At 40.7% G+C, this 19,151-nt stretch overlaps 1 protein-coding gene across 8 annotated transcripts in view; it reads left to right on the top strand.

The window, feature by feature from the left end:
- The first annotated feature begins 2,862 nt into the window (after window positions 1-2,862).
- The window catches only part of PPP4R4 (protein phosphatase 4 regulatory subunit 4), a 102,842-nt gene continuing 86,553 nt past the window's right edge, over window positions 2,863-19,151 (top strand). For 4 of the 8 annotated variants that reach the window (XM_082733293.1, XM_082733296.1, XM_082733294.1 and 1 more), the window contains exons 1-2: window positions 3,041-3,322; window positions 4,756-4,829. In XM_082733293.1, coding sequence (XP_082589419.1) covers window positions 3,203-3,322; window positions 4,756-4,829 — 194 coding nt within the window. In that variant the 5' untranslated portion in view covers window positions 3,041-3,202. Of the gene's footprint in view, window positions 3,323-4,755; window positions 4,977-19,151 lie in introns of those variants that run through there. The other 4 variants (XM_082733291.1, XM_082733290.1, XM_082733292.1 and 1 more) reach the window with 3 other exon arrangements.

Below are 19,151 nucleotides of genomic sequence, written 5' to 3'. Positions count from 1 at the left end.
CACTGGCAGAGCTGGGACTGAAACCAAGGTTTCCTGGCAGCCAGGCTGGGGTAGGCTATTTCTAGCACAGGATAGTAAGCACAACAGTTACAGAGTCTAGTCACCAAACTGACTTCATCAGTCTCCTGCCCTGTAGCAGCCAACATCAAAGCTATATCTGTGTATTTAACCAGTTTGTCATTTAAGAATGTCATCAAGTCTCAAGTGGTGGTGTTACAAAAGCTAAACATGAGATAATACTTCTTAGCTGAAACAGGATAAAGTTTACAAATATGATCTATCAGTTACGAATCAAGGGGAAAAGAGGACAATTTCAAAAATTGACAGGCAAGGGAGGCTGCAAGGTATTTCTAAGAAAAACCACCTCCCCCGTGTCTCTGCCTCTTCTCCATCCTGATCTCTCCAACCTCCCCCTTTTTCCTTAATATGGAGCAGAGATCAGAATACCTGGATTTTAGCGATGGGGCAACCACTGACCATTTTTGTTTTGAACTTCAGAGGCAATACTGAATAAAAGGAGAGGGGAGTAGGGAAGGACTCACGCTACCAGATATTAGGACATATAACATGTAACAAAAACATATAACATATAACAAAGACGTAGCAAGAAAATCAGTGTAGTGCTGTTATAAGGAACAGATCTAGATCAACAGAGCAGTAGTTAGAGCCCTGAAACAGGGATGTATGTCTATTAAGACCTGGTGTAGGACAGAGATGCCTTTACACATCAGTGGAGAAAAGATGGTTTGTTTGTTGGATACTGCTGGGCAAATTGGCTCACTATGCAGAGAAAAGAATATTGTATTCCTGGTTATACCATATGCCAGGTTAACTACAGATGAATAAAGACCTAAGTGAAGGGCACAGTTAGGTGGCTGGGTGGCTCAGTGGGTTAAAGTCTCTGCCTTCAGCTCTGGTCATGATCCCAGGGTCCTGGGATTGATAGAGCCCCTCATCGGGCTCTCTCCTTGGCAGGGAGCCTGCTTTCCCTCCCCTCTCTCTGCCTGCCTCTCTGCCTGCTTGGGATCTCTGTCAAATAAATGAATAATAATAAAAACGACCTAACTGTGATAGATAAAGGTATGAAGTTATTAAGTAGGGGAAGGTGTAGGACAATATTTTGAGTAGGAAAAGATTCTTCAATGAGACCCAAAAAACTCCACTCCACAAGGCTTAAATTAAATGCATTGGTTTACATCAAAATAAGGATTTCCCCTATACTGTAGTATAGCAAAGGCCAAGCTATCAGGACATGTGAAAGATTGGAAGAAATACTTGCATTGTCCAAGACTGACATGAGATTAGAATTTAGAATATATAGGAAACTCCTTTAATTCATTCAGAAAAATAATAGGAAATTTAGCCGAAAAATAGGCAGAGTATGTAGTTAATTCACAGAAGGGAAAAAATCTCAGTGGTTCTTCAGTATACAGAAAAATGGGTAACATCACTTTATTAACAATAAAATTAAATGAAATTACAATGTGGTACTACTTTGGTGATATCAGAGTGATTTAAATTAGGACATCAGATAATACCAAGTGTTAGCATATGAAGTGGGAAAATAGGAATCTTTCATTCTTCATGTACCACTGGTGGGAGGGCGAACTGAGAAAGCCACTCTAGAGGGCAGCTTGGCAGAGTGAAAACAAGCATTGCAGACTCCACGACCAGGCAATTGCATTTCTTTCTTATGGTCCATCAGGGACACGTCTAATCTCACTCCGGTGTTGTCTGTGGTTGCAAGGAACTGCTGGCAACCTAACTCTCCATTTTTTAAGGAATTGATAAGTAAAATGCGTTAGATGCACAAACTGAATGCTATTAGTGGTCAGGACTATTGAATACCTAGAATATATAGATCGCAGCCTAGATAAATCTCTAAGACGTTATGTTGAGGGAAAAACAAGAAACAGAACGAGTTCCTCGCACAGTGCCTTTCATGTGTTTTAAAAACAATACAGAAACTAGCAGTCTCTCTGGAGGATATACACGTGTACTGGGACGGAAACATACAAGAGAGGGTGCGCAAGGCCGGTAGAGAAACGAGACGGTGGGGAGGGAACGAGTGGAAAATAAAATAAAAATAAAATTAAAAAGAGCTCTTCTAGGAGCTGAAGAGTATGCTCAACATAACTTTTGCCCCTGAGGTCCAGAAAAATCGCCTCAATCCCCTTCGCATCGCTTCCTATTCTTAGCAGAATAGGATGCAAGCGACTCGGTGTGGCTGCCCAGAGCGGGCCTTTCTCTAAAAGGGACCTCCTCTCCCTTCCATCCACCTCGCCAAGCACTTTGCTTCCTGGCACTCCTGGCAGTATGTCCCACAATCAAATCAAAACAAGCCCAGACTGCGATTCGAAGTGGCCTTACTTTTATTTCTCTAGGAAAGTTCGATTGTTTAAGATCCAGTTTAAGTGTTTCCTCTCCGGGAGTCCTTTTCTGGCTGCAGCCTTATCCAAGTGCAAGCCCATCCACACACCCTTTCCCCTATTACCCGAGCACACCACGCAGTAATCGCTGATTGGGGGTCCACATGCCTCCCCCGGGGCTAAGGCTGAGCCAGGGTAGTCCCCACGTACACAGCTCGCCTGCTGGTGTGGGCAATTACGAATTTTCGTTACGAAGTTTCGTTATTACAGCAGGTTAAACACGACAGCAGCCCACCTCCCTCTCCTTCGCTTCCCCAGACATTGGTTCAGCCCTCCGCTCCCGACCCCCGCCTCCAACCCCCGCCTCCAACCCCCGCCCCCAGCCCCCGCCCCCAGCCCGCCTCCAGAAGCTGCTGGAGGCGGAAGGTTCTGCGCACGCGCCACGGGGCGGGGCGCGTTCGGCCGGGGGCGGGGCAAGGGGAGAGGAGGGCGCAGAGGGGCGGAGGGGGCAGCCGCGGCGTGGAGCGGCAGTTGCGTCTGGCTCGCGTGCGCTCGGAGCCTGGGGGGGCGGGGCTGAGGCGGGCTTGTGGCACCTCCCCCGCCTCTGGCCCCGCCCCCGCAGGCCGCCCGCGCGCCTCGCCCCGCCCCCTCGCCTTACCCGCCCCGCCCCCCCCACCGGCGGCCGCGCTCCTTCTCCCGCCGCCAGCTACCCTCCCGCCCCGCTCCCGCGGCCGAGAGCGGGAGAAAGTCCTGCCGGTGGGCGGCCGCGGGGCTGCGAGCGTCCGGCATCCCGGGGCCGCTCCGGCCCGGGCGGCGAGGGGGCCCGGCGGTCCATGCATCCGCCGCCGCCCGCCGCTGCCGCGATGGATTTCAGTCAGAACAGCCTGTTCGGCTACATGGAGGACCTGCAGGAGCTCACCATCATCGAGAGGCCGGTCCGCCGGAGCCTCAAGGTGCGCCCCGGGGAGGAGCAACTGTCCGCAGGGCGCCTGGCGACTGGCCCGGGCCCCGACCCCGTCGCGTCCCCTTCTCCTTCCCGAGGCGGCCCGGGACCCTCTCGGAGTCGGGCTGGACCCTCCGTCCTCCCGCGGTCGCCGTGTCACCCTAAGCCCGCTCCTGCTTCGACGCAGCTTCGGTTCTCCCAGCTCGGACCCCCATCCCCGAGGGACTGGCGCCTCGGACGCCCTGGGCCCCCTAGTCCCCCGGCCCAGCCCCGCACGGGCCCCTTCCCTAACCCGCCCCCAGGAACGGCCGGTCCAGCGTCGTCCCCCGAGCCGCCCCTCCTGGACGGCCGTGGCCCCTCTTCCTTCCGCCCTGCGGGAGCTGCCCCTCGAGGCCGCCGCCGCCTTGTCCCCTCCTGAGTGCCCCCCCACCCCTGGACCCCGTACCACTCCTCAGTCTACACAGCTCCGCCCCCACCCCCCTCTTGGAGACACGGCGGATCCCGCTTTCCCCTTCCTCCATCGGAGCAGCTCGGGTGCCTCTGCCCCCTCGTCCGCCAGGCCTCCCTTCACCTCCCACCCAGCACCCAGTCCCACTACGGGTTTTCAAAGCCCTCTCGACCCTTCACCCCCATCCTGAGTCACCGCACGTCCTTTCCTCCCAGCCCCTCCAGGACTCCAGCTGGGACCCTGATCCCCACTCCCCGCCTTGAGGGAGTCAACCTTCAGTTTGCTCCCCCACCCCGCAGAGTCATCTTCGTCCCAGCCTCCAACCCTCACTGCCTGCAAACCTAGTTTTCGGACCACCCCCTCCCCCCGCCGTCCTCTCCGAAGCTCAGTTGAGCTCTTCTCACTCCCACCTGCCGCAATATCGCGAATCTTTGATTTCCTTCCAGCCCCAGAGTTTATTCCCTTCCCTTCCCCCACTCCACATTTCGTCTTTTTCATTCTCTCTCGGCTGCAGTTTGCCTCCATTCCCCCCCTTCTAGCATTTCCTGGGGTGGAAAATGCTGGAGAAACAGCCTTGGGGTATTAGAGATTTAAAAGTACGTACGTATGTATTTCATATGTGCATATAAAACCGAGTTCGGCAATATTCTGAAGCCACAATGTAATTCTCAAGCTAGAACAGTTTAAAAAAGAAAGAAAGAAAAAACAAAACAAAACAAAACCCCTCCAAATCCCTCCAAACCCCCAGACTTTACCACCCCAACCCAGCAATTGGAGAAGGAGACCTCTGTGGTCGATTTATGTGGGTTGACCCCCACACAAATCGGCACCTCGAGTCCTCTTGATGAGTTTTCGGGGATACTGCTTAATTGTGAAACTTTTGCATTAGTCTCTACTCATATGGGGTTCCAGGAGGGTCACTGGGGGGCGGGTGGGGGTGGGGGTGGCAAGACTAATCCACGTTTGTATGCATATTTGTATTTTACACTTGACAGACACCAGAAGAAATAGAAAGATTGACAGTTGATGAAGACCTCAGTGATATTGAAAGGGCTGTTTATCTGCTCAGGTATTGCTCCAAGTCTTTCTGTGAATTTGTTGCTCGTTCCCTGTGGCAGCATGGATGGACGCGTTGTGAAATGTCGTTACGGTTATGTTCAGATTCACTGAACGGCTTGAACGGAGTACTTTGGCATGCACAGCACTTAATTATGTTGTAAGTTAAGATTTTGGTATGGACTTAACATGTTTGAGAGCTGAAATCAAGTAAGACCACCAACTTAAAGAGTATTTCTAGCGGGAGGAGGAAGAGAACAGCAAAGGATTTGAATCGGATCTCATTCTTTTTTTTATTTTCCAGCTTTGATGGTTCTCCCTTAGATCAGCAAGTTTAGATGAGACTTAAGTTAATCATAGAATATGAACTGATATGCTATTTACTATATGGAAAAACCCCCCACACAAATCGAGTAGCTCAGTTTGTTGTTCAGGATATTCTGTTTATATTAGTTTTGCTATGTAAGCTTTGTAATTTTGTCTGAAAGATTTTAAATGTAATTGAGCCTACTGTCGTTTAATCTCACAGCTCTGCAGTTTTGCTTAATGCAGGTGGTTATTGCAAATATTTATAAAATTTCTTTCAACTAAAAAAACCTTTAGATTTAACGTCTTAAAAGCTAATGCAGTGAACATTGATGAGCTTATCTGTGAAAATACTGCAGAGGCAGAAATTTTCCTAAAGTACTTCGTGTATGTTTGTTTTAAAATTTTTCTTTAACTTACAACCACATGCTTTTCCCTCTGGCCAATTAGTTTTTACTTTTGGTTTTTAGAACAGATTTTGAGAACTGGTGTTATTTACCTACTGAGATATTTATTTTCCTCGTTTCCTTAGCTTAGGTCAGCTTTGCCATTTTCAGGCGCTGGCAAGTTTCTTGTTCTCCTTTCTAATTTATAGGTCATGCTTCTAGTTCCATGTTCTTCAGTGGAGGATCCTGTAAAAAAAAAAAAAAAACAACCCTCCCCATGACTTCCATTCTCTTAATTATTTTTTAGCCTATTCATGGCTTTTTGGGTTTCTGTTCTTAGTTTAGTCAGAATTGTAGCATGCTTATAATTTAGACCATTCTAATAATTCTGTCACTTGAACATGTTTCTGGGTATTAGATCTTATGTTGGTGTTATTTACCCTCCTTTGGTGATCTTGGGTAGCATGCTATCATTATTTCTCCCTATCTGTTTAAAAAAAAACTTTTATTTATGTATAAATTAATAGTAATATGTTTTTGATGTTTACATAGAGAATAATTCAATGTTTAACCTCTTTTGTTATATTTGAAGTACTTTATTCCTTAGTAATTAACACGTCCAATATGGTGAACAATAGTTGTAAATTCTGCCTTTTCCCTGAGTTCTTTTGTTTGGAGTAGGTAGACAATTGATGAGAGTTTGGATAAGTTTCTTTTAACATACAGCAGTTAATGATTTGTAGTAAGTTCCTACTGGATACTCCTACTGAATTCTCTTCTTTTGCATAAACTCTGGCTTACAATTAGGTAATGAAGAGTCTTGCTCTACTTACTTGTGACAGCAGATACCTTATTCTAGATATCAGTGACAAGACTTCTTTTTTAGGAGGGCTTACTTGTTTTCTATTTTGCTTTTATTGTTTGTTAGTGAACCGGGTCATCTAAGTTGTCTGTATTTGTCAGACACACAACACAATTTTCATCCTCTTCTGGAATTTACAAAGTCCTTCAGAAACAGATAGGTCCTCTCATTCTTAGACGGGAGTTTTCAAAGAGATCTGGTATCTCTTTGTGGCTCGTCTACCTTGAAGGAGGTTTGCAAGGTGACTCAGGAACACTAGTTTGGTTGTGTATGGGTTCTCTGGTGGAGTTCTTTGTATTCTCACCACCTCCTGGGGGAAAGGGAGATTTCACTTTTAGGCCCGCTTCTGCAGGGATAACATATGCACGCTGTCTGAAAGTTTCTTTCTTCCCTGGGATTCCAGGGAAGGTGTGGGAATGCCATATAGATGGATTCCAAACTTGGCCTCTGTTGCAGACTCTTCTGCTATTTTATTTTGAGCCTTTTATTTTAAATGTACTTTGTTCCTTTTTTTTTTTTCTCATTGTACTTCCCAATGCTATGCTATAGAACCTCATACTGAGACCTGTTCCCCCGCCTTTTTTTTTTTTTAAGATTTTATTTATTTATTAGAAAGAGAGAGAGCATAGGATTGGGGTGGGGGGAGAAAGAGAGGTAGAGGAACGGGGCGGGGGGAGAGGGACTGAGTATGGAGCACAGAGCCTGTGGAGTTAGGTCCCAGGACCCTGAGATCATGACCTCAGCTGAAACCAAGAGTTTAATGTCAACCCACTGAGCCACCGAGGTGCCCCCTGCTTTTTTTTTTCTTTGATTTTCAGATTGATTTTTGAATGCTTTGCCTTTTCTTTTGTATTGATTATTTAATATCCAGATTCCCCCCCATCTTTGAATGTCAGATTTGTTTCTTTAGTTTTCTTATTTTGTATAGTAAAACTCTTTTGGAATCTTAGGTTAAATTAGAATTCAGACAAATGTGTTTGCCACACACATGCTTTATCTCAGTGGAGGTTCTGATAGCATTTAAATTGAATCTAATATATAAAACATTATCTGTAGAGTACTGTCATCCAATGAAAAACTAATTACACGGTTCATTATCTCTCTCTAAAATATGGTGGATCAATTGTTAATGCAGTTTCCATAATTAAGCTTAGACCATTACGGTATTTGAAGACACGACACAGATGAATTTGTGGTTTTGCCTAAATACGATGCTGATACACCCATCTGTGGCATTTAGTGCTGAAGCAAGACAGCTTTCCTAATAGTTACAGCTGGTGGCTTTGTCAAAATCCGATCACATCATCTTTTTCCTGTTCTCTGTAATCTTTGTGATTTGGGCATATATTTTAGGAATGTACTGAAAATATGTGAATAATTTTGTTAGAGAAGAGCCCTAAGTTTGTTATCTTAGGGTTAAGTTATTAGGTTAAGTCTTTAGGTTAAGTTATTAGGTTTAGTCTTTACTTACATATTTCTAATTGCCTACCACATAAATTCCAGAAACTTGGCACAAGGGACTCTATCTTAGCCATGCAGTGTGATGTTCCCTCAGGCCCTCAACATTTTTTTTTTTTTAATGACTTGATTGAGATGTAGTTCATTTGCCGTACGCTTCACCCATTTAAAGTGTGCAGTTCAGGGGCACCTGGGTGGCTCAGTGGGTTAAGCCGCTGCCTTCGGCTCAGGTCATGATCTCAGGGTCCTGGGATCGAGTCCTGCATTGGGCTCTCTGCTCAGCAGGGAGCCTGCTTCCTCCTCTCTCTGCCTGCCTCTCTGCCTACTTGTGATCTCTCTCTGTAAAATAAATAAATAAAATCTTTAAAAAAAAAAAAAGTGTGCAGTTCAGTGGATTTTCGCGTGTTCACAGAGTTGTGCAACCATCGCCACAATCAATTTGCGAACATGTTCATCATCCCCCAAAGAAACCCTGTACCTATAAGCAGTCACTCCTCACTTCTTTCCGCCCCTTCCAGCCTTTGGGAATCATTAGTCTACTTCCTGTCTCTATGGATTTGCTTATTCTCTGGACATTTCATGTAAATGACATTATACAATATGTGGCCTTTTGTGACTGACTTTTTTCATTTAGCATAATGTTCTCAAGGCTCACCCATGTTGTAGCAGGTGTCAGTCCTTTTTATTGTTGAATAGTATTACGTGGTGTGGGTATATCCCATTTTGCTTATTCATTCATCAGTTGATGGACACTTACTTGGCTTGTTTCCACTTACTTAGTCCTTTACTTTTTGAAGCCGTCCTGCTGGCCTCTTCACTGTTACTCATATTCATCGTGTCATCTCTGCTTTTCCCTTACCTCTTACCTTACCTATGCTTTTCCCTGTCCTGGAGGAGCTTTCACTACACCTGTTCAGCATTGTCCATCACCAGGATCCAGCTATGATCTTGCATCTTTCATAAAGCCCTTCTGAACTGCTGAAGCCACATGAGCTGCTCCCATATCACTTATGGATGGCCTCCCTCAAGAAGGGATTAATCACTACAATGTATTTCTTAACTGTGTGTGCACAGGCTCATTTTCTTTCATTGTAAGCTCCTGGAGGGCAAGCATCCCTTATGTTGTTGCTGTTTTGGTCTTCCTTGTTTTGTGCTGTGATATAAGCATATACCTCTTCTAAAGTATATTATTTATTTATTTTTAAAGATTTTATTTATTTATTTGACAGAGAGAGATCAGAAGTAGACAGAGAGGCAGGCAGAGAGAGAGAGGGAAGCAGGCTCCCCGCTGAGCAGAGAGCCCGATGCGGGACCTGATCCCAGGACCCTGAGATCATGACCTGAGCCGAAGGCAGCAGCTCAACCCCCTGAGCCACCCAGGCGCCCTATTATTTAATTTTAGATGACCAAAATGCTAGATGAGTTAAGATACTTCTGATTTTTTTTTTTTTTTTGGTATTATAGGATATAGAATCAGACATTTAGGTCATAGCTTATTCTACTCATTATTATCTGTGTGATTATTATCTAATAACCACACATTATTTATGGTGGTTAAGCTCTCTCTTTTCATCTGTAAAATGGAAATAGCAATACCTATTTCCCAGGGTTGTATTATGATTGGAGCCCTAACCCAGACTAGGTGCCCAATTAATGTTAATTTCCTTCTGTCTCTTTCCCCCATCCCTACTTCTTTGTTACTTAGGTTCTCAAGCTACATTTCAAACTTTTAAAAGAAGATAACAATATTAATTTTGCCTCCCAAGAATTTAGTAAAGCAACTGGGAAATAAAATACGTCATCTGAATTTTATGAAAGATACCTATTAACTTCCTTTTCTAATAGTATCTATCAGAAACCAGAATCTTCACAAATAATAATTAAGCATTTTTAAGCTTGAGTTTTACAGATTTATATTTTCTTACCAAATGACCTTATCTTAAGTAATATTTTCTCTTAACGTTATGTATGCATTTTGTGGATTGGTTAGTGTTAACCTTTTATGTCTATTACTTTCATTGTCACTTTACACTATGGATTTTTTAAAAAGAGTTATTTATTTATTTTAGAGAGACAGAGAACTTACAAGAGAGGGAGCACATGAGTCTGCATGAGCCGGGTGAGGGGCAGAAGGAGAGGGAGAGGCAGAGAATCCCAAGCAGACTCCTCACTGAGGGCAGAGCCCGCACAGGGCTTGGTCCCAGGACCCTGAGATCATGACCTAAGCCAAAGACAGATGCTCAATGACTGAGCCACCCACATGCCCCCCAGGAGAGCCTCTTTAATCCCTCACAAGTGGAATGGATAGTTGGTTAGTTCATCCTAAAAAAATTGGTCAGTATGGGGAATCATAAAAATGATGCCTACATTCAACATTTTATTTTAGTGTATAAAAAAATGGATTTGTTTGCCACTCTTTTGTTGTAGGTCCACTGCCTTTTCTTGGAGTATAGGTCTGCTGATTACAGTTCAGGATCTGCTTTCTTGCACTGATTACCCCCGTAATGCACTTATAATGTCAAGTTTATGTTTCTTTAAAGCTGAGTGAGCATTTGAAGATGACTTAGGAAGCTTTTGGAAAGCATGGTCTTAGAATTTTGTGATTTTCTACTCATCTTTTACAAGTTGTCTAGTTCTTCCTATTTCAATAGCAATTTTCTTTGGTAAGTTGTCTTGACTGAGTGTTTCTAAACCTCCAGTTTACCCTTCATAGAAATAACTCTCTTTTTGCATTATATGTTTCTGCAGTATTTAATTAAATATGTAATTGCAGTAGCCAGGGAAATTGGGATTAACTGGTCTGAGAACAAATGCAGCCGACTCTTCATTATAAATCCGCTAGAGTGGAAGCCTGTGAACATTCTAGAAAGTAGCCTGTTAGTTATGAGCTTTCAGTCTGCCTTTGGCAAGGAACTGCAGAGTGTTGTTTAGTTGGAAGAGTCCTTTAATACTGTGTTGAGAGAGGTATTATCCTTTTTCAAAGCAAGCGCTATGATGACCTTTCTTCGTCCTTTGTTATCCATGATATTTCTCTCTTGTTTCTGCATTGAGTTTGAACCATGGTCTGGTCTGTTATTTTATTACTTTTGTATACTTAAAAAAAAAAAATAATGAATCAGGAATCTCAGGTGAAGAGTCCCTTCCTTCCCCTCCCCCCTCCTCCCCTTCCCTCCCTTCCGTTCCTTCCTTTTCCCCTTCCTTCCTTCCTTCCTTTTGTGGCAGGAAGATGGAGGAGCAGAGGGGGAGGGAGAGAATCTTAAGCAGGCTTCATGCCCAGTGTGGGGCTTAGTCTCCAGGACCCTGAGATCATGACCTGAGCCGAAATAAAAAACCAGATGCTTAACTGACTGAGCCACTTAGGTTCCCCAAAGAGACATATTTTTTGTTTTATTTTTTTAAAACAAGCTTTTTGAACATCTGCAGAAATGTGCACAAACCCTAAATATATAGCTTGTTGAATTTTCATGAGTAAACACACCCATGTAATCAGCACAAAAGTTAAGAAATAGAACACAATCTCCTGTATTACTCTAGTACTTCCCTCGTACCCCTGTCCAGTTCCTCCTGCTCCCTGCAAAGGGTAACAACCATCCTGACTTTTAACATCATAGATTAGTTTACTTGATTTTGAACTTTGTAGAGTAGGAACCATGGAATGTACTGTTTTGTGCTTAGCTTTTATTGAACCTTTTCAAAAAGAGATTGGTCCATATTGTTGCATGGAGAAATAGATCATTCATTTTTTTTTTTTTGCTGTATAGTATTCCATTATAAGTCACAATTTATTCTTTCTATTGTTGATGGACATTCGGCTTATTTCCAGTTTTTTGCTGTTATAAATAATGCTGCTCGGAACATTCATATACAAGTCTTTTGATGAATATGTGTGTGTATTTCTTTTAGTTAAACTCATAAAGTAGAATTATTGGTCATTAGTATATGCATATGTCTGGCTTAAAAGATATGGCTAAACAATTTTCCAAATTGTGCCAATTTAAACTTCTATCTGCAGTGTATGAGTGGTCCAGCCCTTACTTTTAAGGAATCAAAGGGTCAAACCTTCTAGGATGTAAATTTCCTAGCATATTTATAAGGAACTGCCTACTAATAGCCTGAAGAGGTTTCTCTTTTCTGGCGCTGGATTTACTTACACCATTGAACATTTTTATTTTCTTATAAGAATGTTCCCAATGAGAGGTCCCATTAAAAAAAAAATTGCCCAAATTATCTTACTTGGTGAAGGTGAGGCTTGAATGACTTGCCTTTCTACAGAGAACTAGGAAGCACCTCCATTTTCATGTTTTAAGATAGAGGGACTAGTGTTTCACATATAAAGAGCAGTATATAATGGATTCCAGTTGTATATTTTACATTATTATTCAGGCTAAGTTACTTAAGTCCTTGGCAAACCTCGAATTCCCTGTTTTGGAAAAGTACTAGGTCACTGATTATAAGGGGTTTGGTGCTTATTTCCACCTCCCTTTCCTTGCTTTTTGTAATGAGCGTAACAATGGCATCTGCTTCTTTTTTCTTATTTACTGAAGCCTCAGAAGGCTCTCTCTGTGACATCAGTAGAAAGCAGAATGCTCTCATGGGATCTGTACGAAAAGCTTAACAAAGAGTAAACTATTTTCATCAATGTAAAAGTGACCCATATCTTGTCATTGGAAAGTTCTGAGCTTACTAATGACACAATTATGAGAGATTTGGGCAGTTCTTATCTTGTTAAGTATAGTTGGATATATTAATAATGGAAAAGATTGGTAATGCAACTAATAGTTACTTTAGAATAAATCTTATAAGTTAAAGCTAAAAGGTACGGAATATTTATTGAGTACTTTTATGTGTTAGGCATCACCTGGGGAACGAATGACATTGTATCAGCAGGTACTTTTGTTCAAGGAAGTACCTGTTGAAGGAAGTAAAAGCATTTTTCTTAGAGTTCAGTAGAATAGAGTTCATCCCTGGTTAACAAGCGTGTTGGATGTTGAGACGGCAGGACATTGTGTCAGAAATACTTTGTATTAAGACAAACCCAGATTTATTCTTAGAGAATGGGGCTCACTCATTTAATTAGTGAGACACCTTGGGTAAGTTGCTTAGCTTCTTTGAGTTCAAGCCTCCTTTTTCTAAAATGGAAATAATAATACCTAGACTACAGAAAAGTAAGATTGGAGGAGATGTATGTGGAAGGCACAGTGCTTGGTGCAGGGTTATGTTTAGGGAAGGATAGTTGTTATTGGTCTTTTTAAATTTTATTTTTATTTATTTTTAAATTTAAATTAAATTAATTAACATATAATTTATAATTTGTTTCAGGGTTTATTGGTCTCTTTAATCACCTGTTTGTAATTCAGAATGTATTTTATAGGTCTATGTATAGAATTTATGGGAAAATTCCCATCTGGAAACTTCCTGTAGTTGTAAAGTTTTCTCTCCAGATGGTGCCTCTTTGCAATTAATCTTCCACTGTGACCCTAGGCAACCAGTGATCTGCTTTTTGTCACTATAGATTGGTTTTTCCTGTTCTAGAATGTAGACATACTTTTTCATATCTCTTGGATGAATGCCTAAAAATAGAATGCTGGGTTATGTGGTAAATTTATATGGTTTTTCATTTTTTATAGTTTTCTTGAGGTATAACTGATATTCACTGAACTGCAGTTAATTGTATGATTTGATAAGTTTTGACATATATATGTATATATAATATATATATATGTGTATATATATATATATATATCTCCGCACATACACCCATAAAGCTGTCATCACAACTCAGATAATGAGCATATCCATCACCTTCAAAAGTAACTTTGTAGGGGCACCAGTGTGGCTCAGTAGATTAAGCATCTGCCTTCGGCTCAGGTCATGATCTCAGGGTCCTGGAATTGAGTCCTGTATCTGGGCTCTTTGCTCAGCAGGGAGCCTGCTGCCCTCTCTCCCTCTGCCTGCCTCTCTGCCTACTTGTGATCTCTCTGTCAAATAAATAAATAAAATCTTAAAAAAAGTAACTTTGTGTCCCTTTTTAATATCCTCTCCCTTTCCTCTGATCTCCCACGTAGGCAACCACTGATAATACTCTCTGTCACTATAGATTAGTTTGCAATTTCTAGAATTTTATAGAAATGAATTAGAATATCTGCTATTTTGTGACATCTTTTACTCAACTTAATTATTGTGAAGTTCATGTATAATGTTGTATGTGTCAATAGTTTATTTCTGTTTGGTGTTGATAATTATTACATTTTAAGGATGTAATATATTTTGCTTATCCATTCATCTGCTAATGGACATTTGGGTAATTTCCAGTTTTTGGCTACTACAGACTTAAGTGGGTATAAATATTCATGTACAAATCTTTGGTGGACACATGCTTTCTTCCTTCTCTGGTATACAGCTAGGAGTGCAGTGGTTGAGTCCCATAGTAAATGTATATCTATAAATTTTAAGAAACTGCTAAACTGTTTCCAAAGTGAACTTAAAATTTCCAGGCAGTGTATGAAAGCTTGCTCCATAATACTCGTTGACATTTGGTATGATCAATCTTTTTAGTTTTAAGCCATTGAATGGTGTTTCTGGTGGTCCAATGTAATGGTGTTTCATTGTATTTGTAATTTGGCTTTCCCAAATGACCAATGGCTGTTGAGCATCTTTACATGTGTTTATAAGCCAGCCTCAGACCTTGTTTAGGTACGTATCTGTTCAAAGCTTTTGCCCTTTGGTTGGATATGTGTTTCGTAGATATTTTCTCCCAGTCTGTGGCTTTTTAATCTTTATAAAAGTATTTTTCAGAGAGCAAAGGGTATTTGCTTTGTTGTGGTCTAGTTTTGATGAGGTCCAATTTATTGATTTTTTTCCCTTTATAATTAATACTTTTTGTGTTATATTTAAGAGATTTTTGTCAACTTCTAGGTCAGGAGGATTTTTTTTTCCTTTGTTTTCTTTTAGCAGTTTTAAGGTGTTAGCTCTTAATTTTAGGTCTCTGATCCATTCCCAGGCAAATTTTGCATATGGTGAAGGTAAGGTTTGAGGTTACTTTTTTTGCACATGGCTAAAACATGCAATAGAAAAGGGCTAGTTTGCGAGTGAGCAGACGTGGCGTTTGTGTCTGTAATCACGTTCAAGTCACTTAAGTTTTTCAGGCACTGTTTCCCCCCATTCCCTCCATAGAATACCATGGCTTGGGCCTGACAGAATTTAAGGTAACATCTTGCTTCAGCAGGGTATCCTCAATTTTAAGATAAAGAGATGTTGAATCCCAGTTTATTATTTCATCCACTAGGTGGTGCTAATGGTTATCCCTGTAGGGTGGAAGGTCCTTGGAGAGGTGAAGAGTTCCACAGCCTTTTTAAATAAAAAGTGTCATTTGCAAGGCAAATAGTCATAATTCAGAAAGTGCCTGTGTTTCATTAAGGATTGCATGCAATAATATTATGATTAGAGAAACAACACTGTTCATTTTGTTGAATATCAAAGTATTTTTTCTTTAAAGAGTTGTACACATTGTAGATTTCTTATGAGTCTGTTTTGGGCAGAATGAGAGTTACATGGCTAGTGTAAAAATATTTACATGTTTATGCATGAAAGATCAGACTGAGAAGTCTGGCTGGCTTAGAATTGTCCTATAAATTCTCTTGGTAATAAGTTTATAAACTGTATTTGCCTAGAAATTCTCTGGTAATGAAATTGGAAAATACTTGCTTGGAAAGTAGGTAGTTTTAAAGAGGGAAAGGATTCACAAAAGTACAGCCTGGGCTTGTACGGGAGAGGACATCTCTCCCTGCAGCTCTGATAATGGTGGGGAGGGAGGGGTATGGTTTATACGTGTGGTTGGTGTGCATGTGTGCCTCACAGAATTTTCCAGTTATTTGGGGGTTTTCCCAGATATCTTTATGTTATTGGCTTCTAGTTTAGTTCTGTAATGGTCACAGGACATACTTTACTCTGCTTTACCTAAGTTCTTTTAACTTTACTGAGGTCTGTTTTATGGCCCAGAACATGGTTGACCTTGGTGAATATTCCATGTGTACTTGAAAAACGTGTGCATTCTGTTGTTGTGTATAAGGTGCTATAAATATGAATTAGATCACATGGGCTGATGGTATTTTTCAAGAGTTCTATATTTCTTTTATTTTCTATTTACTTATTCTACTGATGACGAAGACTGGAGTAAACTCCAGTTTAAAGTCTCTGTAAATGAGGATTTGCCTACTCCTTTCAAATCTGTCAGTTCTAGTAGTAGTTCGGGTATTTTGATTTCTGTATTTAGGTACATACGCCGTTAGGATTGCTATGTTTTCTTGGTGATTTAGCTCCTTTATAGTTACGTAATATTTGTCTTTACCCCTAGAAATAGTCTTTATCCCTAGAAATAGTCTTTTGTTTTTATCAGTCATTTTCTGATATTAATATACTCACTCCAGCATTCTTTTGGCTAGTGTGTACACACTGTATCTTTTTCTGACCCTTTGCTTTTTCAAACAATTTAACTTGATTTTTAAATTTTATTTATTTGAGAGAGAGAGACAAAGAGAAAGAGAGAGCCCAGAGAGAGAAAGAGAGGAGAAGGAGAGGCAGGCTCCCCGCTGAGCAGACAGTCTGAAGGCAGGTGCTTAACTGACTGAGCCACTCAGGCACCCCTGGCCTTTTGCTTTTTTAAAAAAGATCATTTTGGAGGGAATTATTTTAGGTTTCCAGAAAAGTCATAAAAATAGTTCAGACAGTTCCCATATGCCTTTCACCATTTTACTCTAAAGTTAATATCTTACATAACCTCGGTACTTTTGTCAAAACTAAGAAATTAACATTGGTACATCACTATTAGCTAAACTATAGACTATTTGGATTTTACCAGTTTTTTTCATTAATGTTCTTTTCCTCCAGGATACCACATTGTACGTAGTTGCCATATCTCCTTAGTCTCCTCTTGGCTGTGATGCTTTCCTAGTCTTCCCCTGCTTTTCAGGATTTTGATAGTTTTGAAGAGTGCTGGTCAGGTATTCCATAGAGTTTCCCAAGTTCTGTTTTCCTAATATTTTTCTCATTATTAGCTTGGGCTTATGGGCTTTTGGGAAGAATACCATAGAGGTGAAATGCTTTTCTCATCCCATCATTTTGGGGGGTACATGCTAGTAACACGATTATCACTGGGGGTGATAATCTTGATTACTTGGTTAAAGTAGTATCTGCCAGGTTCCTCCCTTGTAGGAGTCGTGAGAGAGGACCTCCCTTGTTTCTGATCTTAGGGGGAAGGCGTTCAGTCTCTCACCATTAAATATGATGTAAGTATTCCGAATTTGCTGACAGTTTTTATTATGAATGGGTGGTGAATCTTATAAATTTATTTTTCTGAATCTATTGATATGATGTATGGCTTTTCTAACTTAATTTTGTTAATATGTTGAATTACACTGATCAGTTTTCAAATGATGAACCAGCCTTGCATTCTTGGGATGAAATTTACTTGATCATGATATATTAATCTTTTTTCAATGTTTCTGGGCTCTATTTGCTATTACATTTTTGAGGATTTTTTCATCTAATATAATACTTATCTATAATTTTCTTTTATCTTTGCCCAGTTTTGGTTTTTGGAGGATGCTCATGAAATGATTTGCAAAATAGTTTCCTATTTTCTGGAAGAGGTTGTCTAGAATTGGTATTATTTCTCCCTTAAATGTTAAAAAAAAATTTTTTTTTAATGTAATCTCTTCCCTCAACTTGGGGCTTGAACTCACAACCCTGAGATCAAAAGTCACATGTTCCATGGGCTGAGTTGCCAGGTGCTCCATATTTCTTCATTAAATATGAGGTAGAAGTTACCAGTGAAACCATCGGGCCTGGGATTTTGATTTTTGAAAGGCTTTAGCTAAAAATTCAGATATTTAATAGATAAAGGGCTGTGTGAGTTGTCTATTTCTTCTTGAGTAGGTTTTGGTAGTTTTTGACTTTCAAGTACTTAACTGTATTCCATGTAAAGTTACTGAATTAGGCTAGTATTTTAATGTTTGTGGGATCTGAAGTGATGTCCCTTCTTTGATAGCTGATACTGGTAATTTGTGTTTTCTCACTTTTTTTTTTTCTTGTTTACATTTGAAGTTTATCCATTTTATTGGTCTTTTAAAAGAACCAGCTTTTGGTTTCATTTTTCTGTAATGTTTTTCTGTATTATAATGTTTTCTGTATCAATTTCATTGATTTTATTCTGTATTCAAGATTTCCTTCATTCTGTTTACTCTGCATTTAGTTTTCCCTTCTTTCATTTCTTGAGGTGGAATCCCAGTTTATTGATTTTAGATCTTTTATTTTAGTACATGCATTTTTATTGATTTTAGATCAGTAGCATTTTAATGCTATGTATTTCCCTCTAAGGACTGCTTTAACTGCATTCCACAAATTTTGATGTTCTGTGTCTTCATTGTCATTTAGTTGAAATAAAAAACCTTTCTTTCAGGGGCATGCAGGTGCTCAGTTGGTGAAGCTTTCATGTCTGAATCTTGATTTCAGCTCAGGTCATGATCTCAGGGTGCTGAGATTGAGCCCTGCCTTGGGCTCTGAGCCCAGCCCGGAGTCTGCTTGACTGTCTCCCCTTCCCTCTGCCGCTCCCTTTGTTCATCTGGGCACATGTGCTCTCTCTCTCTAAATAAAAGCTTTAAAAAGGAAAAAAACAACCAGACTTTCTTTCAAGACTTCTTTGACTCATGAGTCACTGAGAAGTACATTGCTTAATTTCCAAATATTGGGGGATTTTCCAGGTATCTTTTTGTTATTGATTTCTTGTTTAGTTCCATTACAGTTTAAGAATGTAATTCACCTGATTTCTGTGGCTACCTCTTCCTTTCCCATAATTTCTTACTATTCCCTTCTTTGCTCGATGTGTCCTCCATCCATCTTTGCTATTCATTAAACATGCCAGGTCGGCACCTACCTCGGATTTTGCACTTGCCGTTCCTTTTGCTTTTAATATGTTTTCCTCACATATCTGCACTGCTAGGTTTATTATTTCCTTCACATCTTTACACATATGTGGGTTGCTTGTTTATCTCAGATAAATGGCACCATCCTCTGCTTCATGTCACAAGTTAAAAACCTGTGAGTATTCTCAGTCTTTCCTGTTCCTCATCTGATATTTAAGCAAATTAAATCTTTCTTTTACAAAATAGGAATGTTCACAAGGTTTCTGTAGTTTTTTGATAAAGACATTAAAGAACTCCCACATTTCTTTATTCAAGATGGTTTTTAAATACTGGATTAGTAGAAACCTGCTGAAGGGTCAGAATTCCAGTGTTTTAGTCATTTCTTTTGGTACCTTTGTGGGTAA

Source organism: Mustela nivalis (assembly GCF_964662115.1).
Source record: "Mustela nivalis genome assembly, chromosome: 6".
NCBI lineage: Eukaryota > Metazoa > Chordata > Mammalia > Carnivora > Mustelidae > Mustela > Mustela nivalis.
Note: the sequence above shows the minus strand (reverse complement) of the source record. Positions and strands in the feature narration are given on the sequence as shown.